Genomic DNA, 27,112 nt, shown 5'->3' with positions numbered 1-27,112 from the left:
TGCCCACTTTACGATAGTTGTGTCTGAGGAATAGTCGAAGAAATGTCAAATGGTGTGTCGAAGTAACGAAAAATAGTTTTTTGTGAGCAGTTGTTTGAAGTGCCTGACACATGACGTCTGGGTGTCGTATAACTATTGGTGTCTGGTGCGTGTTGAATGCGCCGAGCAGACACTGCTTAACCTAGGGGTGTTCGTTATTCTTAGTTCTTCTTTTTTGTTCCCTGGTATGGTGTTTTGATTCAATTCCCTTTGCTTTTGAGGCTTTGAGTATAATTCTGATCATTTGATCTTATCTGTTTTTTAGGAAAGGGTCTTGGACGTGTCTTGATATTATGAAGAATATAATGTAGATTCCTGTCTTAGGTGTCTAGTTTATAATATTTGTTGTGGATAATCATGTCTTGAATCATCTTAATTCGATCATTACTCTAGTCAAATGACCCTTGGTTAGAATTGCTAAAAAGGTAGGATAGAGTGTTGTCAGCTACGCGTGCCTTAAACCGCAACTATTCGGGTTCGATTTATTTCCGAACCCAAAACCTTTTATATATAGTAACATTGCTCATGAAGAAAGCCATTTTTTCACAAATTTCTCTCTCCTCCTCCTTGCAAACTGTGGCCAACACTACCCTTCGCCACTTCGATCGTTCTTCGACAGATTCACGCAAACTTGATTCTGAATAGAAGCCAGCTAGAAATCTCCATCACCCTAGTTAAATAATCTTTGCAATTGGCTTGGCATATAAGTCTGTGAATTTCTATTTTGTTGCAATGTGCACTGTGAGAACAGTAAGAACAGTGTTATCAATGGAAGCAGAAGGCAAATCATGACAGTCAGCCAAAATTACGCCATATAAAATATCGCAGAAACATAGCAGATATAATAGGTGTTGTCCGTCAGCAGCAGGCACAGTCTGCAATGCCATGATGCCACAGCACTGCCAGGATAGCAAGTTAACAACACTGATTTAGTCACTATATTAAGGCAATGAGTCTTATTTTTGTTTCCAAAATAAAAATTGCCTGCTATTTAATTCAGTGATTCTTAATAGTGGTGGATGCCATAACTCCTTAAGGTTGTGGTCGAGAAAGGTAGTTTTGTGATGTTCTTTGATTGTAGATTTTGACGTGTGCGTTTTGACAATTTAGCGACATTAGGGAGAACGAACGACTGTACGATTAATGTTTTGTAAATATTTATTGAAATTTTGTGCTGCTTTTAGGTTAGGGATTGGTATGTGGATTCATTCCGCGATATTAGATCCTGCCCTGAGGTCAAGGATATGAAGGATGAAAGAGAGTTCACTGACGTTATCAAAGCCATCAAAGTGAGACACAACAATGTGGTACCTACAATGGCATTGGGTGTTCAGCAATTGAAAAAAGAGTTGAAAACAAAGATTGATAGTGAAGATCTTGTTGAGATTCATGAGTTCCTTGATCGCTTTTACTTGTCAAGAATTGGAATCCGAATGCTTATAGGTTAGTTTGGAATATGTTCCTTGAGATTACAATGTCCAACTTTTACCATTGAGTTAACACCTCATGGACGACTAAGCAGTTTATTTGCTGCTACTGTTTGTCTTTGAATCTTGCGACGAATGTATACAATTCCCCTTTACCTTACTTTTGTGTTTTTTCATTTTTGTTGGATTTAGGGCAACATGTCGAGTTGCACAATCCCAACCCTCCTCCCCATGTGGTTGGTTATATACATACAAAAATGTCTCCTGTGTCGGTGGCAAGGAATGCTAGTGAGGATGCACGCGCTATATGTATGCGTGAATATGGAAGTGCGCCTGAAATCAATATTTATGGGGATCCTGATTTCACTTTTCCGTGAGTTACATGCTTCTTAGTTCTTACGTCCATGAATTAATTAATTATTGTTTTGCTGTCATTCATTTTCACAACTTTTACAAAGGTTATGTCTAGCTCCTTACTTTATTCTTTCCTAGGCTATCTTTATTCTTATGAATGGCTATGCTAGGAATGGTTAACTCATGAATATTTAAAATCGTATTCAAAATGTTTTTTGAATGACTGTGATTTTTTGAAATCAAAGTCAGTATGTTATTTCTGTTACTTTTTCAAAATATATTTAATTACTGTATGTTTTAACAACAGGTATGTTCCAGCTCACTTGCATCTTATGGTATTTGAGTTGGTTAAGAACTCGCTACGTGCTGTCCAAGAGCGTTATATGGATTCTGACAAAGTTTCACCTCCCATAAGAATAATAGTTGCTGATGGATTAGAGGATGTTACCATAAAGGTAACTAATTAACTTTAATGATGCAGTTGTTAATTTTGAGTTACTTTTGCTTTTCTGGAGCTTTTTAAATGCTACCATGAGGATGTATTGTTAAAGCATTTAGTCTAAATGAAATGGTAGATATCTGATGAGGGAGGTGGAATTCCAAGAAGTGGTCTGCCGAAAATCTTTACATATCTGTACAGTACTGCCAGAAACCCATTGGATGAGCATGCAGATCTAGGGGTAGCGGATAGTGTGACAACAATGGCTGGATATGGATATGGTCTTCCTATTAGTCGTTTATATGCTCGGTATTTTGGAGGTGATCTTCAAATAATCTCCATGGAAGGATATGGTGAGTCTACTTTTCACGTTTTAATAAAAGGGGGAGGGTTGTTATAGGAGCTCTGGTTGCAGCTTGATATCATAGTAACCTCGTTTTCTTAGAGATCCTTTTGAACTTCTACAGCAATAATCACTACTTTTATTGAAGTTTCAAGTGAATATCATTACTACCTATGTCTCTTATGATTAGCTCATTTAATGTGTTCATTTTGTATATTGATCTTCCAAAAATATATTTTGTATATTGATTGATGTCTTCAACTCTTCAAATCTCTCAAGATACTTAGTAGTAATAATTAGGGGTATATTTGGAAAAATAGGAATGAATATATCTAGTTTCTTTATAGCAAGTTTTAGTAAGTTATTGGTTATACTAGTTTTTGGGATCGAACTCAGGACGTTCTGAAAACTCTTTCAATGTCCCTTATCTCACTAACCGATCTACATTCATGGGACAATAAATATGTTTATCTAGTGATTTGAAATGAGAATTATATTTAGGCTTTACCATCTAAGAATCAGCTTCTATATCTTGCAATTATATTGCATTACATTTTTAGAGTAATGGTTTTGCTAATGTAATAGTACTACTTTTCACCCTTTACCGTTACATGTTCAACAATCAAGTATTCTGATGGGGTAATTCGTTGTTCTTTGCAGGGACTGATGCATATCTCCATTTGTCTCGTTTGGGAGATTCACAAGAACCTTTGCCCTGAAGATTGATTATATCATTTTCAGCCACACTCAAGAATTGTGGAGAATAACTCGAAGTAACATTGAATTCGTAAAAACAAGTAAAAAATGACTCTGCTGTCAATTTTTTTTCATACTCTATTAACTTGACAGATTATGTGTATATATTTCATTCATGCATAAGATTGTGTATGGTAATTGATGGTCCTTTCTTTTGCCATTGCATCAGCTTTGGAAAATTGGTATTTTCATTGTTTAGAGGCTGAATGAGACCCTTTATTTTCAATGACTATTCAATCAAACTTGTTCATACAATTCTTGTTTTTGACTATTCACAATAGCTATCACTCTCCTAAAAATGGATAATGTTTCATGGACACCCTTTTCTCATACCCACACTGTACCACTCTCATGTGAGAGTGTGTGAGAGGCACACAAAGAAACACAATTTTTATACCGAAACAATTTAGGGTTAGAAATGGTATCCCAGACCACAAAGAAACACAATTTTTATACATCTAACTTTTCTGGAATTTTGATATGACATCTTTATAGTGTAAAAGTTTACTTTCAATTAACATTTTAAAATAAGTCATGACATTTATTAGTAACTAATGATTGATTTTTTATGCTAACATGATTCATATTCTAGCATATAGATTTCATCCACTTAAAGATAAATGTAGTTATCTCTTAGTTGAGATTCAAAAATTAATTCACCATATAGGAGATATTAACCTTTTTTCTTTAGTTGAGTATTTTTTGTGTGGATAAGACATCCTCTGCGCGCAACTGGAAAAATTATTGATTTTTTTCTTTGATTTTTTTTTCTCTCGATAATCTGACATTTTAATTTTATTCCAAAATAAGGTCTTCAAATATTAAAAATTTGAGTAGGTTGAAGACTTAAATTGGTTAGTGTAAGGTGTCTTCTAGCAAAACCCTATATATATATATATTTTAAAGAAGCTAAATTAGCCTACTCAAATTGACACCGGAGGAAATCAAACATGAAACCATGAGGAGAAGCACACTCTCAGATCCCAAGTTAATACCAACCCAAGTGGATTTAATTGGTTAGTAAATTATGATTCAATGCAATGCACCACAATCGATATCCATGAAAGATCATAAACATACTCACAAATAGGGTATAATCACCCAATTTTTCTCTCAGGAAATACACCCACTTAACCCCAAATTGAGTGAGACTTTTTAGGGATTAAAGAAGTTTACATGAGATTTGAAAAGCAATGAAACTGAGAAGAAGAAATTTCAGATAAAAGAGGAAAGTTTGTAAAAAAAAAAGGAAGAAAAAGAAAAAGGAGGAGGAGGGAGGAAAAGAAAGGAAGACAGAGAGGTGGTCGATTGGAAGAGACGAGAGGGCATCGATTAAAAAAAATATATACATATACTATTGATTGGTTGTCCCACTAGACTTTTCGGAAAAAACTGATTTTAATGCTACCTGAAAAAAGCATTTGACAAAAGATTAGAGTAGGGTGCCAACCATTAGAGTAGGGTACCAACTTAGTTGAGAGCCGTTTTTTTTTTTGTGGTGGTCGGGATTCGAACCCCGAACCTTGCATATTTTATGCATTGTTCTACCAATTGAGCTAAGCTCACGAGGACGTTGGGAGCCTCTCTTTGTTATGTCATTTTGCTCTGGCCTTATAAAAAGAAGAAAAATATATTTTTCAAATGCATTAATTTTTTCTAAAACGATCCCACGACATGAACAAAAACATTTTTTGAAGTGACATGAATAACAATATGATTATATAAAAACCACTACAAATATATGTTGAAAATAATATGTCAAAATATTAGATTTAAATATATTTTATATTTAAAATAAGATACTGTTCGGATATATAATTTATATTTTAGTTTATAATATTGTTAAGATTTGTTAGATCTTTTTATCTCAGTTGGTATGGACAATGCATAAAATATGCAAGGTCTGGGGTTCGAACCCCGGCCACCACCAAAAAAATCTTTTTTCCCTAGTTAAGGATATGATTTAGAAATATACTTTTGTATTACAACTTTTTTATGGCAAAATATTGTATTACAACTTAACTCTATATATAGGACTATGAATGAGTTTATAAAACAGTCTTTTCCAAGTAAAATACATCTCATATAATTACCGCAAATAAAAACACAAAAAACACCATCAAAATTAATATTAAGAAATTAAAAAAATATCTATACTATATATAAAGAAAACAACCCATTTCAGCTCTTTTGGGTTGGATTTTTCTTTTCAAAAATGCCCTCAATTTTAAAAACAAATAACACATGTAACAAATAGATATGAATTTTTCTTTTCAAAAATGCCCTCAATTTTAAAAACAAATAACACATTCTTTAAAAAAAAAACAAATAACACATGTAACAAATAGATATGAATAAATTTAAATATTAAAAAAATATAACAAACACGATATATATATATATGTCTGGTTTATTTTTCCTATATCATCTAAAAAGTGTAATAAATTAGATGAGTATATTTATACTTACTTTTCATTATACTAATTATACCCTTAAAACTTTTTCATTATTCCAATTATGATTAGCTTGGTTTGTTATAACATAATCATGATTAGTTTGGTTTGTTATAACTTGAAAGCAACAAACATTTATATTATTAGTTTTAATCCAAATCAAAATTTCATAAAAAAACACCATTAATAATTTTCAAAAGTTAACGTAATAAAAGAGCGGAAAGACGGGCACGTGAGTGCCCGTATTTCCGCTAGTCAACGTGCCAGTCTTTTCGCTAGTCAAGAATAACAATGAGGAGGTTTAGGGAAAGAGATTATGCCATCATATCATCGCCAAGTGCCAACCGATGTTTGAATCATGGTTAGAGATATATCCACTACTATTGTCTTACACACCTCAAATATGATTAATTAAATACTTCCTCCATCCCTATATGTAAACACTTTTTACTTCTAATAAAATGGTGCTTAGATATAGGGACGGAGGGAGTATAATGGAGATGTAACATATTGGAAAATTAATAGTTGAGAAATTAATTTGATGGCAATAAAATCAATTCAGTTAATTACATACCCTTTTTTTTAGAGGATTAATTAATTACATACCTATAAAATGTGTTTTTTTTGACAAATACCTATAAAATGTTTCTCAACTTGATGGTACTTCAAATTAACAAATAAAAAAATTCTATGTTTTCCTTCAAAAAAAATTCTATGTTTAAATTTGCTACCGTATTAATTGGAAAGGAATTTGAAATTAATTATATGCATTGATTATAGGTAATCATGTCAATTAAATGCATCAATTTATGACTTATAGGACACATATCATCATCGTGTCTATATAAAAACGACGGTTTGCTTCAACTTATAATTATACTCCTCTCTAAAATCCCACTCCCTTATTTTTTGTTTTTCTTTTCTTCTTCAGAGAAGGTTTGATATTAAAACATGAATATTATCCTTCTGCTATGTGTCATCCTACTTTCAGGTTAGTAACCACGAAACTCTAGGGTTATTGATTCAAAACTTACACCGGCAAAGTAAAAGTACGTTTGATGATGTTTATAACTTTGTATGTATCAATGAAGCACGGACGGATTAGGCGTCGTGTCCGACGTCGACATGACACCGACACATGTAATTAAATAAATTTTGTGTTTTTCTCAAATTATTAGCGGTGTCGACGTGTCAGTATCTGTGTCATGTCCGGTGTCCGTTTCCGTATCCGTGCATCATAAGTATGTATTCATTCCTTCTTTTCTTATATAAACGCAACAATTTTTTGTTTTTGTGTGAACCCTCCGATTTTTTAGGAAAAAATGATTTATTAAGTCGGATTTCGGTTAGAAAGTAAGTAAAATTTGTAAAGAATTGTTCTAATAGTAAATCGAATTTGAAGTTTAGTTTGAAATTTTTGTCCTTTAAAAGAACTCATTAACCATTGGAGTCAAATCTCTTGGTTGTATTCGTGGAACGCTTTGGTGGAACGCAAAAGTTTCACTCGTGACATTGAATTTTTTTTAGTAAAATCAATATTTTTTTTTTTTACTAATAGTATTTTTTTGATAGGTTTCTATTTTTTTTACTAATAGTAAAATCAATAGCACCAAAGTTAACAAAGTTGCTTAATAAATTCTGATAACTTTAATTTTGTCATTTTTGTAAACATTATACCATTTTATGCTATCAACGTTACTAATTCATTGTTTTTTATTTTAGCTTTACGGAAATTGTGTTTTTTTTTTTTTGTTAACGAAATTTGTGTTGTAATTTATTTATTTTCTCAATAGAATCCTACTTCGAGGTATCCTATTAATTGAAAAAATATTACGGAAATTGTGTTTTTTTTTGTTAACGAAATTTGTGTTGTAATTTATTTATTTTCTCAATAGAATCCTACTTCGAGGTATCCTATTAATTGAAAAAATAATTATACATAATATTTTAATGATTTATTTATTTAAAAAGAACATCTATCTTAGTTTATTAATATATATATTAGGACCGTATACAATAAGCAATAAAAAAGTATTACCTTCAATTTTTTTTATTTTCCTATGATATTTAATTTGATGCATGAACGAAAGCATCCAAGAATATATAAATCTAGTAACATGAAGTTATATTACCACAGGTTTTGAAGCTGAAGCATTATCCTATGATTATAGTGCCAACGTTGAAGTAAGCTTTCTACTAGCACTCTCATTTTCAGAGGTGTCACATTAAAATTTCACTCTAATCGTTGTTGCTAATTGTTTTCAATTTTAGTGTTTGGCACACCCACAAAAGCCTCAGTATAATGGAGGAATCATTAAAAATTCAGAACTGAATGATGGACTACAAGGATGGACAACATTTGGGGATGCACTAATTGAACATAGAGAATCATTAGGCAACAAATTTGTGGTAGCCCATAGTAGAAATCAACCACATGATAGTGTCTCACAGAAGATTTACCTACGAAAAGAATTGCATTATTCTTTATCGGGTAACTTTTATACTCAAATATCATACATTTTGTATTGTTCTTGAATCTAGTTAGGGCCGTATCTGAGCAGGGCGATCGCCTTAGACCCCAAAAAGTAAGTACGAAATTTGGGCCCAAATTTTTTTTAGGGGTCTATTAGGCCCTAAAAAAATTGCTTAGTTTTTAAAAGGATGTGTGCTTATTAGTAATGGTCTTTGTTTCCATTTATTGTTTATTATGATTGTAGGTTCGCCCTAAGCCACCAAAATCTCAGAGCCCTGCACCTAGCTAGTGTAATTTATATTGGAGTGTTTAATGAGTTATTTAAGAATCACATGACACTATTTAAAAATTTCACGTGACTTTTGATTCTAGGATTAATGCTTTAAATTTGTTGTTTATATCAAATACATCAATCTTAAATAATGTGACTATGATCAATTGTGAAATTATGCAGCTTGGATACAAGTGAGTGAGGAAAATGTTCCTGTCACAGCAGTAGTCAAAACAACCAAAGGATTTAAATTTGGTGGTGCTATTTTTGCTGAGCCTAATTGTTGGTCCATGCTTAAGGGTGGTCTTATAGCAGATACAACAGGAGCAGCTGAGCTCTATTTTGAGGTACTTCATCTCTGCATAGTTGTATTTTCGTATTTTTACTTGACGAAATTGATTCATTATACTAATTTCCCAAAAAAAATTAATTCTTCAAAATGCTGGATTTTGTAGAGCAATAATACTTCTGCGGAAATTTGGGTCGACAACATATCCTTGCAACCATTCACAGAAAAGCAATGGAGATCTCATCAACAACAAAGTATTGAAAAGGTGAACATTATTTCATTCTTATCAACCTTCAATAGGTGTAAAATTAATAAGGATAAAGTGCATAACAAGTTTAATAATTCTAACTTGGCAGGACCGCAAGAGGAAAGTAGTAGTTCAAGCAGTTAACGAACAAGGACACCCTTTACCAAATGCAAGTATATCTCTTACAATGAAGAGGCCGGGTTTTCCATTTGGAAGTGCTATCAACAAATATATCCTGAACAATAATGCATATCAGGTTTGGTTCGCATCTAGGTTCACAGTTACCACATTTGAAAATGAAATGAAGTGGTACACGAATGAATATGCGCAAGGCAAAGATAACTACTTTGACGCTGATGCAATGCTAGGGTTTGCAGAGAAACAAGGTATTGCTGTTAGAGGCCACAATATATTTTGGGATGATCCTCAATACCAACCTTATTGGGTTTCTTCACTGTCACCGGACCAGCTTAACGATGCAGTCGAAAAAAGGGTGAATTCCATTGTGTCAAGATACAAGGGTCAGCTTATTGGTTGGGATGTTGTTAATGAAAACCTACATTTCTCATTCTTCGAAAGTAAATTGGGACAAAACTTTTCAACTAGGATGTTTAATGAGGTTCACAACATTGACGGACAAACTACTTTGTTCATGAATGAATATAATACCATTGAGGATAGTAGAGATGGTTTATCAACCCCGCCAAGGTATATCCAGAAGATCAAAGAGATTCAAAGTGTGAATAGCCAATTGCCTCTTGGAATTGGACTCGAGTCTCATTTCCCTAATAGTCCTCCTAACTTGCCTTACATGAGAGCTTCCCTTGATACCCTTCGAGCCACTGGTTTGCCAATATGGATCACAGAACTAGACGTCGCAAGCCAACCTAATCAGGTAAAAAAATTACACTGAACGTCTGATAGTAGATATAAATTAAACTCTTAAACTAATTTAAGTTTCCCACTTATGATTTGTGTAGGCATTGTACTTCGAGCAGGTTCTTAGAGAGGCACATTCTCACCCTGGGATTCAGGGCATTATAATGTGGACAGCGTGGTCACCGCAAGGTTGTTATAGAATTTGCTTGACAGATAACAATTTCAAGAACTTGCCTGCAGGTGATGTTGTCGATCAGTTGATCAATGAATGGGGGAGAGCAAAAATATCGGGGATGACAGACCAAAATGGATACTTTGAGGCCTCCCTTTTTCACGGCGACTACCAAATGGAAATCAATCACCCTATCAAGAAGAATAGTAATTTCACTCATCATATAAAGGTTCTTTCAAAAGATGAGTTCAAGAAAACAAAACAGTTTATACAACTTTCTATTTAGTTTTTTTTTGTTTTTTCTTGGTAATTTTCTTTTTGTTGCTTATAATGGAAATTTAAGGTCGTTGATTTTTCTATCAAACTTTGACTGTTGTTAAAGCCTTCTTATTTTTCTATCATTACTCGATTTAGAAAAGAAAAACAAATGAAAGAGACTAAAGAAAAAAGTGAAAAGAATGGTGAGAAAAACTCCAACTTCTCTCTAAGTTTTCCTTCTCTTTCACTCATTGAGGAGGGGTGGTTTTAGATCATTTTTTGACCTAAAATCACCCCTCTGCATCTTTTTTTCCCTTTCTTTCGATCTAAATAAGTGATTTTCACAAATATCAAGCGTTTTCTTTTGTGTTTTTACGTGATTTCGTCGTCTGAGTGCGACCTTGTGTTGTTCGTCGTCTTGTGCGGCGTTGTTTGATTTGGCATCTTGTTGCGGTGTTCGTTAGTTCATATTGAAAGATCAGCTTCAGTCAATCACAGATTCAATCAATGATTTGGACGTCAACGTTGCAGATCCAGAAGCAAGAGTATTCTGGTGATTTAGATTTTATCATATTATTTGTAGGCATTTTGCCGTTGTATGCTATTAACTTGGGTGCTGTGAGTTTGTTCGCAGATTCATCCTTTACGTTTTTAGCGATCTTGATTCTGATGTATTCTATCGATTTGAATGAATGAATATCGTTTTGTTTTTGTCAAAAAAAAAAAGTGAAAAGAATAGAAAATATGTTTTATTTTTATTTATATGTCTATAGCATTACCTCAATGTAAATGTACTTGTAGCTCAAATACGTATGTAGAGTATACAGATCAAACATTCACCATTTAATCATCCATCTTTCTGTGTTTTCTATCCAAATAGTTGTTAGACCAAAATTGGTTACAAGAGCAAAGCCTTAAGTTTTGATGACAATAAGGCATTAAATTAATAATATTTTTTTACAGCTATATATAAAAAAATCGTAATTTAAAAAATGGTATAAATTATAAACACATGAAGAACTAATTCAACTTTTATCATACAATTCTCAATAAAATTCATCATACAAAACAAATGAATAATGCTAAAACAAAAAAATTGACTCGGGTATACACTGTAAAATGATTTGAGCTTGACGTTATATTTTTGTTAGAGCAATACATAATTCTTTCCGTTTGAGAACAAAATTAGACAATGATCTTAAGTTGGCTGATTCAAGAACAAAATTAGACATACGTACCAAGGCAAATAACGTTCACGATTGTGCAAGTAGCACATTTCGATAACAATAAAATAAAACTAAAACATACAACGACACGTTTAACCGAGACATGAGAATATACTATATAGAGAAGTTTAAAAAAAATAGGTGTCAGCAATATGAAAAATACTAGGCACAAGTTTTTTTTTTTTTTTAAGCAAATACTAGGCACAAGTTTTTTTTTTGAAGGATATACTAGGCACAAGTTAAAAACTCAAAAGATTGAAATATTTTCGTGAAACTTATGTATTTAATACTAATATTGTAAAAGTTTATCAGTTTATATTTTCAATACAAATTTTTTTTGTTATTTTCTTTTTTAGTTTCTTAACTTATGCACTAAAAACATAAGTTAATATGACCCTTTTAATATTGGGCTAAACATATTATAGACTAATCCATTTGACAAGGCCATGTTTCACTCCATTCACTCGATGAAAACCTTAACTAGGAAGAACAAAAAATTAGACTACTTAATTAAGGATTATCAACCATTCCTACCAATATAAAAAGGAAGGACAAGAACTATTCACCCTAGAATTTGATATGGAACCAAATGAAAAAGAAAAGAGAAACAAACATAAAATCAAAATCAAAGAAAATAGATAAATAATTGCACAGTTATAATAAGTGGCCTCTTAACAAACAAAACAAAGTAAGTTTTGACTAACATTTCAAACAAAATGCTAATTGAAAAAAATGCTAATTGAAAAAGCTGTGAAGAGGTGATCTGTGTTCAAGGTCTGTGATCAGTGTTCATACAATGTGTTATATAGCAAATCTTAGAGAAATAGAATAAAGGAATCAAGTTGGCCAGTAAAATTGTTTCATTCCATTACCAAAAAGAATTCAAACAGATGTCTTTCATCGAGTTCTACTCGACATGAACTATTCAAAATCAAACAAAAAAACCCTCTACCAGAAGGTAAAACCCAAAACACTGGCCAAAATACTCTAAAACAAGTAAAATAAAAAGGACCTTGACCGCATTTATATGACCCCCGTCTAATTAATCAAACGATTAAACTTAATCGACTTCTTCAATCTTAGGACCAGCACCACCTGCTGCTGGAGGAACTTCATCATCCATACCACCAGCCATATCAGGAGCACCTCCACCACCTTGATACATCTTGGCAATGATTGGGTTGCAAAGGCTCTCAAGTTCCTTCATCTTATCTTCAAACTCATCAGCCTCTGCCAACTGGTTACTGTCCAACCACTGAATTGCAGCGTCAATTGCATCATCAATCTTCTTTTTGTCCTCGGGTGAAAGCTTTGATCCAATCTTCTCATCTTTAATTGTGTTCCTCATGTTGTAAGCATAGTTTTCCAAAGCATTCTTTGCATCAACCTTCTTTTTGTGTTCCTCATCTTCTGCCTTGTATTTCTCTGCTTCCTCAACCATCTTCTCAATTTCTTCCTTAGACAACCTTCCTTTGTCGTTGGTGATGGTAATCTTGTTCTTCTGTCCAGTTGTTTTGTCTTCAGCAGAGACATTCAAGATACCGTTGGCATCAATGTCGAAACAAACTGTGATTTGAGGAACACCACGGGGAGCTGGAGGAATGCCGGAAAGCTCAAATTTTCCCAACAAGTTGTTGTCTCTGGTTCTTGCTCTCTCACCTTCATATACTTGGATCAAGACACCGGGTTGATTGTCTGAGTAAGTAGAGAAAACTTGCTCCTTCTTGGTTGGAATTGTTGTGTTCCTTGGAATGAGAACTGTCATGACACCACCAGCAGTTTCCAGACCCAGAGACAATGGAGTGACATCCAAAAGCAACAAATCTTGAACCTTCTCATTGCCTTCACCACTCAAAATAGCTGCTTGTACAGCAGCACCATAAGCAACAGCCTCGTCGGGGTTGATACTCTTGCATAGCTCCTTTCCATTGAAGAAATCTTGTAACAGTTGCTGAACTTTGGGGATCCTAGTTGAACCACCAACAAGAACAACATCATGAACAGAGTTCTTGTCCATCTTAGCATCTCTCAAACACTTCTCAACAGGCTCCATACACTTCCTGAACAGATCCATGTTATGAGCATGTTTGGCCCTACTTATTTTCCACTTCTCTTCTACTTCTAAGGAGAAGTGGGGCCAAACACAATTTTAATTAAGCTCTTAATAAAATAAGTGACTTTTTTTACCATGAAGGAAATCCAATAGAAGTCACTTTGAAAATAAGTTATGAAAGTGAGCTTTGAAACAACTTTTCGGAGGTGTAATTTGCTTCTCCAGCTTCGATTCCCGCACAGGCCACCATGTTCCTTTTTTTAATTATTTTTTTGGTAAAATAGCGCCAATCCTTTTTTCCCTTTTGAGGAAACCGCCAAAACCACATAAACCTAGGGATATATATCTGTTCCATTTCAGTGCTTTCTGCCACACCTCTCTTGCTGCCGCCGCTGAGCTTGGTGCAGATACATCATTTCTATATTTTATTCTTTTTATTTAAATAGATCTTAGTTTATTTTTTGTCCTTTTGTTGCTTTCCTTTCCTTGTGTCTTTTATATGATATATGTATTGTTTTTATACTTTAGTTGCTTTGTCCTGTCATGATCAGATTCAAATTAGGTCCTTTTTGTTCTTTAGTGATAAATTAATCTTGTTAAAAGCCAAAAAACAAAAATCCCGGCCTATAAGAAACGTTTCATCATTGCTCTCACAAGTGATGCAACATTTTGCATGACATATATATGATGATCTGAGACTAAAAAATGTTGCATCAAATATATTAGGTATTGATCTGTGAAAACATATATTTGTTGCATCATTTTGAATAGGTATTGCTTTACGCTAGTTATATTTTGAAACCATCGATCATTGATCTCATTTTGAAACCATTGATCTCATTTTTCTAGTTATATTTGCATTCATACTTTATGTTTAGATTTTGCTTTATGCTTTATCTTTAGTACTTTTGTTATTTGGCATTTGGTATTTTGCTTTTGGTTGAGAATTTTGTATTGATATTTATGCAATATTTGAGCAACTTTATTTTATATTTATTTTCATTTGGTAATGTCATTGTTTACAGATGTCTTCTAATCATATCAATGAGCATTCAAGAAAAGTTAAAAAAAGAAAATGCATGTTTTATAAAATATGTTATGGGGCAGCGATGATTGCTTATGATTATCACATGAAGTACTTATCGAAGCAAGGTAATAGATTTCTTTATTCTCATGGATGGACTTGGGTTCGAGATACTCTTAACACTCCGGGTGAAAGTTATAATATGTTTAGAATGGAAACTCATGCTGTATTAAAACTTGAAAAGTTATTAGTGAGTAAGGGATGGTTGCACCCATCAAATGAAATGACATCCTTGGAGGCACTTGTTATGTTTCTTTGGAGTTGTGCGCATAGCGAGACTAATAGAAATATTCAAAATAAATTTGGGAAATCAGGAGAGACCGTAAGTAGGAAGTATAGTGAAGTTTTAGAAAGTTTATGTTTACTAGCAAAAGAAATAGTGAGGCCGCCTGATTTTAACTTCACAGAAATTCCGTCCAAAATCAAGGATGATAAAAGGTATTGGCCTTATTTTGAAGGATGCATCGGTGCTATAGATGGAACGCATATTCCTGCCATTGTTCCTACTAAAGATCAAATTCGTTATATTGGCAGAAAAGGATATCCAACGCAAAATGTCATGTTAATCTGTAACTTAGACATGTTAATCACTTTTGTTGTTGTTGGCTGGCCTGGTACTGCGCATGACACACGTATTCTTACGTCAATCCTTGAAGAAATGAAAAATGTGTTCCCTCATCCTCCTGAAGGTACGATTAATCTTTTTTTTTTATATATATATATATAAATAAAATTTGTGATTTATATAGTTCTAACAATAACTTTTAAGCATAAACTAACAATGATTTTTTTTAAATATTTCTAGGAAAGTATTACTTGGTTGATGCAGGATATCCAAACATGAAAGGATATCTATCACCATACAAAGGTGAAAGATATCACATTCCTGATTTTAGATATGGCAGTCAAGCACAAGGCATTCGTGAAGTATTCAATCATGCACATTCGTCACTTAGAAATGTCATTGAAAGAACAATTGGTGTTTGGAAGAAAAGGTGGCATATTTTATGTGATATGAGACCATTTCCACTAATCAAACAAGAAAAGATCATAGTTGCAACAACAGCACTTCATAACTTCATTCGAATATGTGGCGTTCAAGATGAGGAATTCAACAAATGGGACCAAGTCACTAGATATATGCTCGAACGAGAAGAAGAAAGAAACATTAATGAAGATTCGAGTTCAGAGAATTTAAGAGTACAAGATGGGAGCTACATGGATAGAGCTAGAAATCAAATAGCCACTAAGCTGTTGGAAAACAAAAATCGTTCAAGTTTATGATGTGTTATGTTTCTAATATTGGATTATTTCTAAAACTCTTTCAATTTAATTTATGATAGTGTTTTATATAATAATTTATAAATTTTCATTTGGTCTAAAAAAAAATCAGGTCTTTACAAAATTTATTTTTTTATAAAAAAAATGTCTTTTATTTTATTTATGATAATTTGTAATAAAATCTCAAAGCTCTTTTAAAAATATTTTGCCAAACAGATTTGAACTTAAAAGTACTAATTAAGTTGAAAAAAACAACAAATACCAAACAACTTTAACTTCAACTTCAAAGTTTTAATTATCAACTTTATTCTAAAAGTGACTTTTAGACCTAAAAAAAGTAGGGCCAAACGCACCCTAAGTTCCTCAAATCTGGCACGGGTGATTGTGGTGTAAAAATCAACACCCTCAAACAAAGAATCAATCTCAATGGTAGTTTGTGCAGTAGATGAGAGAGTTCTCTTCGCTCTCTCACATGCGGTTCTCAATCTTCTAAGGGCCCTAGGGTTTCCACTAATATCCTTCTTGTTCTTCCTCTTAAACTCTTGAACAAAATGATTAACCATTCTGTTGTCAAAATCTTCACCACCAAGATGGGTATCACCAGCAGTGGCCTTAACTTCAAAGATACCCTCTTCAATAGTAAGAAGCGACACATCAAAAGTACCACCTCCCAAGTCAAAAATCAACACATTCTTCTCGCCAACACTTGTCGCCTTTTTGTCAAGACCATACGCAATAGCTGCAGCAGTTGGCTCATTGATAATTCTCATGACATTGAGTCCTGCAATGACACCGGCATCCTTTGTGGCTTGACGCTGCGAGTCGTTGAAGTAAGCTGGAACTGTAACAACAGCATTCTTCACAGCTGAACCAAGATAAGCTTCAGCAATCTCACGCATCTTCATGAGCACCATAGATGAAATTTCTTCAGCAGCAAATTGCTTGTCCTCACCCTTGTAGTTAACACCAATCATGGGCTTTTCACCAGGACCAGCAGTAACCTTAAAAGGCCACAACTTCATGTCACTCTGAACAGATGCATCAGAAACTCTCCTTCCAATCAAACGTTTAGCATCTGTTTTATCATACACATCCAAATAACCAATGAGCAAACAAACTTCTAAATAAACAACCAATTAAATTTCAATATAAAAAATAAATAAATAACAATCAAGCTTATCAAATATCATCATATTAAATCAATCTTTTGCATGATACTATTTAATTAAGACACGGACTCATTCATCGTCAACAACAACCAAACCTTACCCCACTCAATTGGGTCGGCTACATGATCAAATTACACCATAATGTTCTATCATTATAAACCATATTCCAATCCAACTCAAAAAAAAAAAAAAACAAACAAACAAATTACACTCAGTAAATGACTACGAATTCACCTTTCAATGTAAGTGATCTAATTATTCTAAACCTCAGTAATCAACAAGAATAAAAGTAAATATAATATAACAGCATATATTGATATAAATGTTCATATTCTATCAACAAAAGTTATAATGTTCATAATTAATTATTTAATTTAACAAACATCATATACATTAAAGAACTCACAAGCTTAAAATCACAACAAACAAATAACTGAAAATTAACCAGATAAAACCCTAGATTAATTATTTATTTTCAACAATAAAAAAAAATTACAATGTACATATATAACGTAATAACGACAATGCTGTACATATAACAATGAAATCACAATCTGCATAACAAAATCAAAACTTTAATAATGTGAATGTTGAGAATCGAAATCTTACCGAAAACGGTGTTAACAGGGTTCATCGCGACCTGATTCTTAGCAGCATCACCGATCAATCGTTCACTATCAGTAAAAGCAACGTAAGACGGCGTGGTACGGTTTCCTTGATCATTGGCGATGATCTCAACACGATCGTGTTGCCATACTCCAACACACGAGTACGTTGTTCCCAGATCTATTCCGATCGCGGGACCTTCTCCTTTTCCGGCCATTATTGATGGATTCAAGAACGTTAGGGTTTGTTTTTTTTGATAGAATGAAAAAGAGAGAAAAGTGTTTGTGTTAGGGTTGTGAAGTTGTTGTGAATCGTGAGAATTGTTGTTAGGGTAATGAATGAATGAATGAAGAATTGTGAAGGTGTTTATATAGTGGAGTTTTGGGGATTCTAGAATGTTCTTATGGTTCCGTTTTATTCTGTGAAAATACCATAATACCCCTGAGGTAATTTTAATATTACTACCATATGCCACTAGTCAACTACACTTTCACTCCAATTTTTCCTCCAAAGTCCAAAACGTGAAACTGAAAAGAAAAGAAACTGCTTTCTCTTCTCTGCATCTCTGCATCAATCTCTCTGCATCTACTCTCTCTGCAAACCGTGAAACTAGAAAGAAAAGAAACTGCTTTCTCTTCTCTGCATCTTCTCTGCATCTACTCTCTCTGCATCAATCTCCAGAATCAAAGTTTCATTGGTCTCAATCTCTCTACAAACCCTGAAAATGTAAGTGTATCTCTGAATTTGATTCTTTATCTGTTAGTAATGATAGTGCTTCAATTTCTTTTTGTTTGTTAATGAATTTGATTTGATTTTTGATTTGGTTTTCAATTTTAATTTTTACATAACCCTAATCAAAACAAAAGGGGATTTTTTATTTTTTATTTTTGTAAAGAGTTCGGATGGGAAGGACAAGAGGAACTTTAAAGGACAGAGTTACATATTGGTAGTAATATTAAAATTACAGAATAAATTACCTCAGGGGAATTTTTTTATAAGTATATTTTCATTAGCATAGTTGAAATGGACAGAGTTTATTCTGTAAATATATGTCCTGGTAAACTCTGTTGTCCAATGCTAACTCTGTCCAAAATAACTTTGTCTTGCACTCCAATTAACTCTGTTAAAGTTACATATTGTAAAATTACAGAATAAATTACCAACATATAAGTATATCTTCTTCCTGCACAACATATAAGTATATTTTTGTTGATTCTGTAATGTGTGATTGTGAATTATGTAATTTAAAGTTCAACTCTGTTAATTGCAGAATCCTTAGCTTCCTTATAAATACCTACAGGATAGCTCTGTTAATTGCAGATTCTTTAGCTTCCTTATGCAAAAGATTCTGCAGCTATTTCTTAGTTATATAAACACTGCAGCTGCAGAAATTTTGTTGTAGTAAACTATTTCACACCTGATTTGAAAGTAGCAAAGAGTAACTTATTTGTTACCTATATGAATTAATCATCTTATTTGTTACCTATATGAATTAATCATCTTATTTGTTGTTAACCGTTTGTTGTGCAAATCTTTCTCACTGGCCAATGCTAATGAAAATATACTTATATGTTGTGCAGGAAGAAGAAGATGAAGAATCAACAAATCCATTCATTTTACAAAAGGAAGGCCGATGATATTGTAAGAGATGAAGAAGTTATAATTTCTTCATCTGAACCTGAACAAGTTTGTGAGAATCGAAGAATTGAAGAAGATGAGCCTCATCCTTCAAAGGTTAATAGAGTTAACCCGGAAGACATTGAGAATTCTTTAGAACGTGATCCTGGAAAGCGTATTCCAATTTGGCAATATCCACCGAATCAAAAGGATGCAATACGAAGAGCGTATCTAAAATGGGGTCCTTATCAAATGAAATTAGAAAACTATCCCTTGTCCGGTGAGCATAAACATCCAAGGCGGTTTCAAGACACTTGGTTCAGCTTGTTTCCTTCATGGCTAGAATATTCACCATCGGAAAATGCTGCATATTGCTTTCAATGTTATCTCTTTAGCAAAAAACCAAGCGAACGTTACGGATCACAAGTATTCATTTCTACGGGTTTTAAAGCTTGGAAGAATGTTAGGAATGGAAAACAATGTTCCTTTCTTAAACACATAGGGAAGGATCCTTGCTCACCACATAACAATGCAATGAAAGATTGTCAAGACTTTTTGAATCAAGATGGGCATCTTAGGAATGTTATTGAAGTGCAAAGTTCGAGCCAAATTCTGAATAATAGACTATGTTTGAAGGCTTCAATTGACACTGTTTGTTGGTTAACACTTCAAGCTTGTGCTTTTAGGGGTCACTATGAAGGAAGTGAATCAAGAAATCAAGGTAATTTTCTTGAACTGTTAATACTGTTAGCATCTTACAATGATGAAGTTGCAAAAGTTGTGTTGAAAAATGCTCTCGAAAATTGCAAGTATACTTCACATCAAATTCAAAAAGAGCTCTTGCAAATTCTTTCTAGTAGGGTGAGAAAACATATTCGTGAAGAAATTGGTGATTCTAAATTTTGCATTGTTGTTGATGAAGCTCGTGATGAGTCAAAAAAGGAACAAATGGCTCTTGTGTTAAGATTTGTTGATAAAGCTGGTTTGATACAAGAGAGATTTTTTGATGTGGCACGTGTTAATGACACTTCTTCGTTAACTCTTAAGGAAGCAGTATGTGGTATACTTTCTCGACATAACCTTGACGTTTCTAACATTCGTGGCCAAGGGTATGACGGTGCTAGCAATATGAGAGGAGAATGGAATGGTTTACAAGCACTTTTTATGAAAGATTGTCCTTATGCCTACTATGTCCATTGTTTTGCTCATCGATTGCAACTTGCCTTAGTTACTGCATCAAGAGAAGTTACATCAATTCATCAATTCTTTGAGAAGCTGGCTTTTGTTGTCAATGTTGTTGGTTCTTCTACTAAACGCCATGATGAGCTACAAGCTGCCCAATCAAAAGAAATTGAAAATTTGTTAGAGAATGGGGAGATTGTAACTGGTAAAGGTAAAAATCAAGTTGGTACCGTGAAAAGAGCCGGAGATACTCGTTGGAGTTCACATTTCAACTCTATTTGTAGCTTGATAAGTATGTATGAAGCAACTTGTGTAGTTTTAAAAAAAATTGCAAAAGAAGCAAAAAAAATTGCACAACGTGCAGATGCTGATAGTTCTTACAATTACTTGAAGTCTTTTGATTTTATTTTTATCTTGCACTTGATGAAAGAAATTATGGGGATAACTGATGTGCTTTGTCAAGCCTTGCAAAAACAATCTCAGGATGTTGTTAATGCTATGCTTTTGGTTTGTTCAACAAAAGCTCTTATTCAAGAATTGAGAGAAAATGGTTGGGATAAGTTGTTTGCTAGTGTGGTATCTTTTTGTGAAAAACATGATATTGAGATTCCCGACCTCAATGATTGTCATTCAGCTTCAAGATTTGGGCGCTCTCGCCTTGAAGAGAATCAGGTCACAATAGAGCATTATTTTAGAGTTGAAATTTTTTTTTACTACCATTGACAAACAATTACAAGAGTTGAATAGCAGGTTTAGTGAGCAAGCAATGGATTTGTTGACTCTAAGTTGTGCTTTGTCTCCTAAGGATAATTACAAATCTTTTAACATTGATACTATAAGTACTCTTGTTGAAAAGTATTATCCCATGGATTTCAGTGATCAAGAGAAGACTAATTTGCAATTTCAACTTCGACAATTCCTTTTTCATGCTCACCGATTGCCAAGTTCGACGAATTTATCAACTATTCAAGAATTATGCTCATGTTTGGTTGCAACTGGACAAGCCAAAAATTACTTATTGATTGATAGATTGTTGCGCCTTGTTATGACTCTTCCGGTTTCTACCGCCACAACTGAAAGATCTTTTTCAGCAATGAAAATTATCAAGTCTAAGTTGAGAAACAAGATGGGACATGGGTATCTAGCAGATAGCATGACAGTTTATATTGAAAGGGAGATTAACGCATGTATCAGTTCCGAATCAATTATTGATGATTTCAAGGCACTCGGAAAGCGTAAAGTGCATCTTTAGGTATGTAATGAACGACTTTTTATGTAGTTTAAATTTTGAATGATCGATTTTTGGTTTATTACGACTTAAATGTGTTGTGTTTAATATGATTTATATATTTTAGTTTATTTTGATGGCGAGATGGCGGCCACCCCAAACTTTTTTGTCTGGCTCCGCCACTGGTTCCATTAGTATGGGATGTTGTGGACCAATAGTGTGAAAGCGCTTTTTACACATTTTGTGATTTTTCTCGTTGGTTCTAGATGCTTCTAATTTGCCGACTAGGCTACCCAATATCATCTTTTACACTTTCTCACTTTCTTTGGTCTGAAACGTAAAAATAAATTTTTATCTTATTTGATCTTTTTTTTTAAAATCATTTCTTTTAAGAATTTTTTTAAATAAAAAACAATTTTTTTTAAGAAAAACTTTTGTTTATTCCCATGAAATTAAATAATCTCTATGAAATGTTATAGGAGCTGATTGCAGCTTGATACTAACCTCATTTTCTTAGTTAGAGATCCTTTTGAACTTCTACAACAATAATTACTACTTTTATTAAAGTTTCAAGTGAATATCATTACTACCTCTGTCTCTTATGATTAGCTCATTTAATGTGTTTATTTTGTATATTGATCTTCCAAAAATATATTTTGTATATTGATGTCTTCTACTCTTCAAATCTCTCAAGATATTTAGTAGTGCTACTTAGGGGTATATAGTGCTACTTAGGGGTATATTTGGAAGGAAAAAAAAGGAATGAATATATCTAGCTTCTTTATAGGCAAGTTTTAGTAAGTTATTGATTATGTTAGTTTTTGGGATCGAACTCAAGACGTTCTGAAAGCTCTTTCAATGTCCCTTATCTCACTAACCGATCTACATTCATGGGACAATAAATATGTTTATCTAGTGATTTGAAATGAGAATTGTATTTAGCCTTTACCATCTAAGAATTAGCTTGTACTAGTATGGACACCCGTGCCAAGCACGGGCTAGAATATCGTCATACTTAATGGAGATAATATTAAGATGAAGAAAATGTCAGTTAAAGTCTAACATTGGATAAAAGAGTTCAGGTTGAACAACAAATAAGTAAAAAAAAAAAAATCATACTTAAGCCTTTCGGATGAAGATGTATCATTCTCACTTATCTGATTTCTATTTTTTAAAACGTGTGGATCCACATCAGTGTTGGCTCGCTCAAAATGCACAACAGTTGCATTATATCCTATTTCAACATTTTGGTGGAGTAGGAATGGTATCATTCTCACTTATTTTGGGGGAGTGGTATCATTCTCACTTATTTCGGTGATCGATCACGGGCACATAGAGTCTGACACTTAATGGAGAGATGTTAATGTGTCAAATTCGAGTTAAAGTTTCACATTTTATGTAAGAATAGATGTTGAGAGAGATGTTAATGTGTCATGTGTGAGTGAAACTTCTACTTTTGATATTGAACAACATATATGTGAGATGGCTAATATACCTAATGTCTTTAGGTTTCGGATGGAGATGTGGTTTTCATCTTACATATGAGGTTTCTCATATTCAAATGTGACAATCCAATCTATTGTAGGATTTATCTGAAATCCAAACACTATAATGATATTTTTTTGTTTTGGGATGTCATATGTCATTCACCTTAATCCAATGTCTTTGTCTAACTTTAATTATTTTAAATTCTTTCATTTTGGTCTTCGGTGGGTCACAGTATAAACAATTGTAGAAGCATTATGTTGAGTCGACAAAATACATACTTATTAGACAATTTGAGTGAACATGCGGTGTCAATATCACCTATGTGGTTGCTCTTAGTCTAATACAGTGATCCAACCTAATTTAGGCTCCATCTATCATTCTAACATTAAGATGAATTACTTTGTTGGTGTTTGAATGTCATTTATTAATTATTTTATCTAAAAAATTAGTATTTAGATGTCATTCGCTTTCATGCTATTTTTATTCAACATTTATCATTTCAAACTCATTCACTCCTGGTCTTTTGAATGATTTGAAAATAGAAGAATCTTTATAACGATTGTGATTTGACAAAATACATGTTTACTAAACTCATTTTAAAATGCTCATTTTTTACCCAAAAACCTTCAACTCCTTCAAGAAACCACTTCCAGCCCACGTTTTTGAACATGTTGTGTCTCTGTTTGACATTAATTGACTATGTCACATAATTACATGCACGGATGGTCGCACACTTGATTAAGATATGTTAATATGTCAAGTGTGATTGTACATTCTACATTGGATGAAAGAGTAAATTTTCAACAACATATAAGTGAGATGCTCCATGTACCTAATGCCTTATGGTTTTGTGTTAAAATGCGGTATCAATCTCACTTGTATGGTTGATATTGGCCTAATATAAATATTCATATCAGTGTAGGTAGGCTTACCAGGAATCTCAATATTATCCCAACATTATGATAAACATTTTTGTTAGTTTTTGTGTCACGACCCAAAATTCACAATCGTGACCGGCGCACGAACTAGAACATCCTAGTCCGGCAAGCCTATTGACGACACTTGACAACTATAATTTACAATTTATAAATTGATATCCATTGAAATTTCGACAGAGTATCCTCTGTATTTTTAACATTCGCCAAGATTTTAATCCTGTTTATGAACCTGTATTCTCATCCAGAGTTTCAAATGACATATTTACATCTTTGTACATCTCAGAATAAAACATTCCTAAACTCCAAATAGCTGCAGATACTCTGATTCAACATATACATAAACAAAAGAGACATTCATCAAGGAAACCTACCACCAAGAGTGACACAGATGAACTTCAAGTCTACTAGCTTCTTACTTGGCTGCTTGGAAATCTGAAAAAAAATAGAAAATGAAAGAGTAAGCCACAAGGACTTAGTGAGAGACAACAACCACCACCAACTAGAAGGGAAACACACAAGGGCACGATTATTTACCCTTTTCAAATCTAATGTCAATTTACAAAAATAGTAACAACATAAAATTCTATTAATCCGCATTATACGCATGATAATTTACACATGTATAAATATTTTCAATCAAATCAGAATAATTCAAAGAAAATCCAATGTAACAAAGAGGTGAAAATAGGTTACAAGCCTTTATAAATACACTAATGAAAATCATAGCAAAAGCCTTTAAATAAAATATAGAAAACTCGATTTAATGAAAATGATCAAAATAATCAACTTCAAGTAGAATATAAAATCACATTCAATTTGATTATACCAAAATAATCAACTTTAAAGAAAATATATAAATCCAACTTTAATGAAAATAATCAATGGGTGAATCGAGAACTAGCTCCATCTCGTTGATAGCTCTTTCCTACTAAGAGTGGCCTTTCCCTTAGTGGTAGCTCCATCTAACGGATAGCTCTTTTCTCTCGACTCAAAACAAAGCGTTTTTAAAGTATAGTAAAATCAATTTAGTGAAAATAATCAAAATGGGTGAATCGAGAACTAGCTCCATCTCGCTGATAGCCCTCTCCTCCTAATGGTGGCCTTTCCATAGGGGCGGCTCCATCTAACGGATAGCTCTTTTCTCTCGACTCAAAACAAGTGTAAAACATTTTCAATTAGGGAGTTTACCTCTCATTGATAGCCCTCTCCTCCTAATGGTGGCCTTTCCATAGGGGCAGCTCCATCTAATGGGGTAATTCTACCTAATTGAAATCACATACTAGGTGCACCTAGGTCGTCGTCATTATAACCATTTTTCTCAAAACATATAGCTTTAAAACCGCAATTCGTAAAATATCAAACTTGTGTCAGAGCACACAATCAAATCCCAATTTGAAATCCTTTGCTTATAAATCATAGATAAAATCTAAATAGAGACCACAATAATATCATCGACTTTAAATATGTATCAAGACGAGAAAAATATTCGAAGGGTGTGTTCCCTATTTTATAAAACACTTTAACACAGAAAATTTATCAAATATCAATAATATTAATCATGAAAATATATGATAATGATCGTTATCAACTCACAGTTATGATGAATCAACTAAGTTTGCTCTTTAACCACTCCGAAAGAAGCATGTGAAGCGTCCGGCGTCATATCTGAGCATCCATAATATTTTCTCATGAATTAGTAACTCATTCTACTACTTCTCTAACTATAGTTAACCATAAAATCCCCATATCATCTACTCTAATATCAAAAATTAATTTCTAACAATAATCATACCTAAATATGTACTAATTGAGTTGTAAATTGATAAATATACCTCCAAGAAGTCTCAATGAGCAACTTTCACAATATGGTATTCCTCTTCTTTCCCAAAGCACAAACTCTAACCCCAAAGTTCCACCATATAGCACTTGGATTATGAGATAGCTTTGTTTAAATGTATAATTTTTCTTTTGGGTAATTGATTTATGGAAGAAATTTCATGATTTGAAAGAAAATGAAGAAAAAATGAGAAGGAATTAGATGGAGGATGTGAGGGAGCAGAAAAGAAAGAGGAATACGGGAGAGAGGGAAAAATATGAGAGAAAATGAGGTGAGGTGGGGTTTACTTGGTTTATTTTATTTGTTTGTAGAAAGTTCCACCATGTTCTATTTTCTTATTATTATTATTATTATTATTATTATTATTATTATTATTATTATTATTATTTAACTAATTTAATTTTTTTTTTATTTTATAATATAAATGTTTCGATAAATCGGTGCGTTTCATTTTGGATGTCATTTGCTTGATTTTTTTTATCTCAAATTTTATTTATTAGAAGTCATTCGCTTTCAGGTTATATTTTTTATTCCATTTCTATTATTTTAAAATCCTTTACTTTTGGTCTTTGGTGAGATTACAAAGAAAAACTGGATACTGTTCTGCTGAGTTGACAAAATACACGCTTGTTAGAGGTTTTAAAATAATGTAATTTTTTTATTTTAATTTTTTGTTAAAAAATTTGTCCAAAAATATACAACTCCTTCAACAAACACGTCCAACAACTACTTTATTCTCTATATTCACTGACAACGCATAAACCCCTTTTTTCTTATTATTTCTTTCATTTCAAATTCCTTTTATGTCTTCTCAATTTTTCTAGTTTATTTTTTCTCTTCTTTTCTCCATTTTCAGGAAAGAAACAAAAATCTTCCTTCATTAAATCACCACCAACCCACTTTTTTTTTACTATGTTACACCTTCTCTAGTCTTATTTAGCTGTGCTACCAGATCATATGCAGAGAGTCTCAAACTTAAGGGATAATTATTATTTTTTAAATA

The 27,112-nt window shown here is 33.0% G+C and overlaps 3 protein-coding genes, 1 long non-coding RNA gene and 1 pseudogene across 6 annotated transcripts in view; 3 read left to right on the top strand and 2 right to left on the bottom strand.

Moving 5' to 3' along the window:
* Positions 1-27,112, top strand: part of LOC146905061 (pyruvate dehydrogenase (acetyl-transferring) kinase, mitochondrial-like) — a 34,384-nt gene that overhangs the window by 1,864 nt on the left and 5,408 nt on the right. The window contains exons 3-7 of one of the 2 annotated variants that reach the window (XM_085729569.1): positions 1,224-1,482; positions 1,659-1,839; positions 2,128-2,275; positions 2,396-2,612; positions 3,263-3,613. In XM_085729569.1, coding sequence (XP_085585695.1) covers positions 1,224-1,482; positions 1,659-1,839; positions 2,128-2,275; positions 2,396-2,612; positions 3,263-3,321 — 864 coding nt within the window. In that variant the 3' untranslated portion in view covers positions 3,322-3,613. Of the gene's footprint in view, positions 1-1,223; positions 1,483-1,658; positions 1,840-2,127; positions 2,276-2,395; positions 2,613-3,262; positions 3,614-27,112 lie in introns of those variants that run through there. The other variant, XM_085729570.1, reaches the window with a different exon arrangement.
* On the top strand, positions 6,103-10,506 carry LOC146905065 (endo-1,4-beta-xylanase 5-like). Its single transcript, XM_085724787.1, has 7 exons — positions 6,103-6,172; positions 7,949-7,995; positions 8,083-8,302; positions 8,739-8,902; positions 9,011-9,109; positions 9,201-9,986; positions 10,072-10,506. The coding sequence occupies exons 1-7, from the start codon at positions 6,103-6,105 to the stop codon at positions 10,426-10,428; spliced, it is 1,743 nt and encodes a 580-aa protein (XP_085580913.1). The 3' UTR covers positions 10,429-10,506.
* Positions 12,469-18,173, bottom strand: LOC146905064 (heat shock cognate 70 kDa protein 2-like). The gene is made up of 3 exons (XM_085729572.1): positions 17,823-18,173; positions 16,402-17,119; positions 12,469-13,704 (listed from the first exon to the last, which is right to left on the bottom strand). The coding sequence occupies exons 1-3, from the start codon at positions 18,034-18,036 to the stop codon at positions 12,687-12,689; spliced, it is 1,950 nt and encodes a 649-aa protein (XP_085585698.1). The 5' UTR covers positions 18,037-18,173; the 3' UTR covers positions 12,469-12,686.
* LOC146905063 (uncharacterized) lies at positions 18,315-22,007 on the top strand (annotated as a pseudogene). The gene is made up of 3 exons (XR_015020284.1): positions 18,315-18,545; positions 19,400-21,870; positions 21,974-22,007. The product of XR_015020284.1 is annotated as an uncharacterized LOC146905063 (transcript).
* LOC146905062 (uncharacterized) lies at positions 24,410-26,549 on the bottom strand. The gene is made up of 3 exons (XR_015018230.1): positions 26,105-26,549; positions 25,866-25,937; positions 24,410-24,704 (listed from the first exon to the last, which is right to left on the bottom strand). It is a non-coding gene; the product is annotated as an uncharacterized LOC146905062 (long non-coding RNA).

The sequence above is a fragment of the Medicago sativa genome, chromosome 7, assembly GCF_051527215.1.
Source record: "Medicago sativa cultivar Bolivia chromosome 7, Bolivia_mono, whole genome shotgun sequence".
NCBI lineage: Eukaryota > Viridiplantae > Streptophyta > Magnoliopsida > Fabales > Fabaceae > Medicago > Medicago sativa.
The sequence above is the reverse complement of the archived record's forward strand: the minus strand, read 5'-3'. Positions and strand labels throughout refer to the sequence as shown.

What these genes read in the sequence shown, in the direction of transcription:
- LOC146905065 (XM_085724787.1), top strand. Translation starts at nt 6,103, where the DNA reads ATGAGGAGGTTTAGGGAAAGAGATTATGCCATCATATCATCGCCAAGT. An exon ending in ATTATAGTGCCAACGTTGAA is followed by an intron (nt 7,996 to 8,082) that starts GTAAGCTTTCTA and finishes TTTCAATTTTAG; the next exon opens with TGTTTGGCACACCCACAAAA. An exon ending in CAGCTGAGCTCTATTTTGAG is followed by an intron (nt 8,903 to 9,010) that starts GTACTTCATCTC and finishes TGGATTTTGTAG; the next exon opens with AGCAATAATACTTCTGCGGA.
- LOC146905064 (XM_085729572.1), bottom strand. Translation starts at nt 18,036, where the DNA reads ATGGCCGGAAAAGGAGAAGGTCCCGCGATCGGAATAGATCTGGGAACA. An exon ending in CCCTGTTAACACCGTTTTCG is followed by an intron (nt 17,120 to 17,822) that starts GTAAGATTTCGA and finishes ATGATAAAACAG; the next exon opens with ATGCTAAACGTTTGATTGGA. An exon ending in CGTGCCAGATTTGAGGAACT is followed by an intron (nt 13,705 to 16,401) that starts TAGGGTGCGTTT and finishes CAAACATGCTCA; the next exon opens with TAACATGGATCTGTTCAGGA.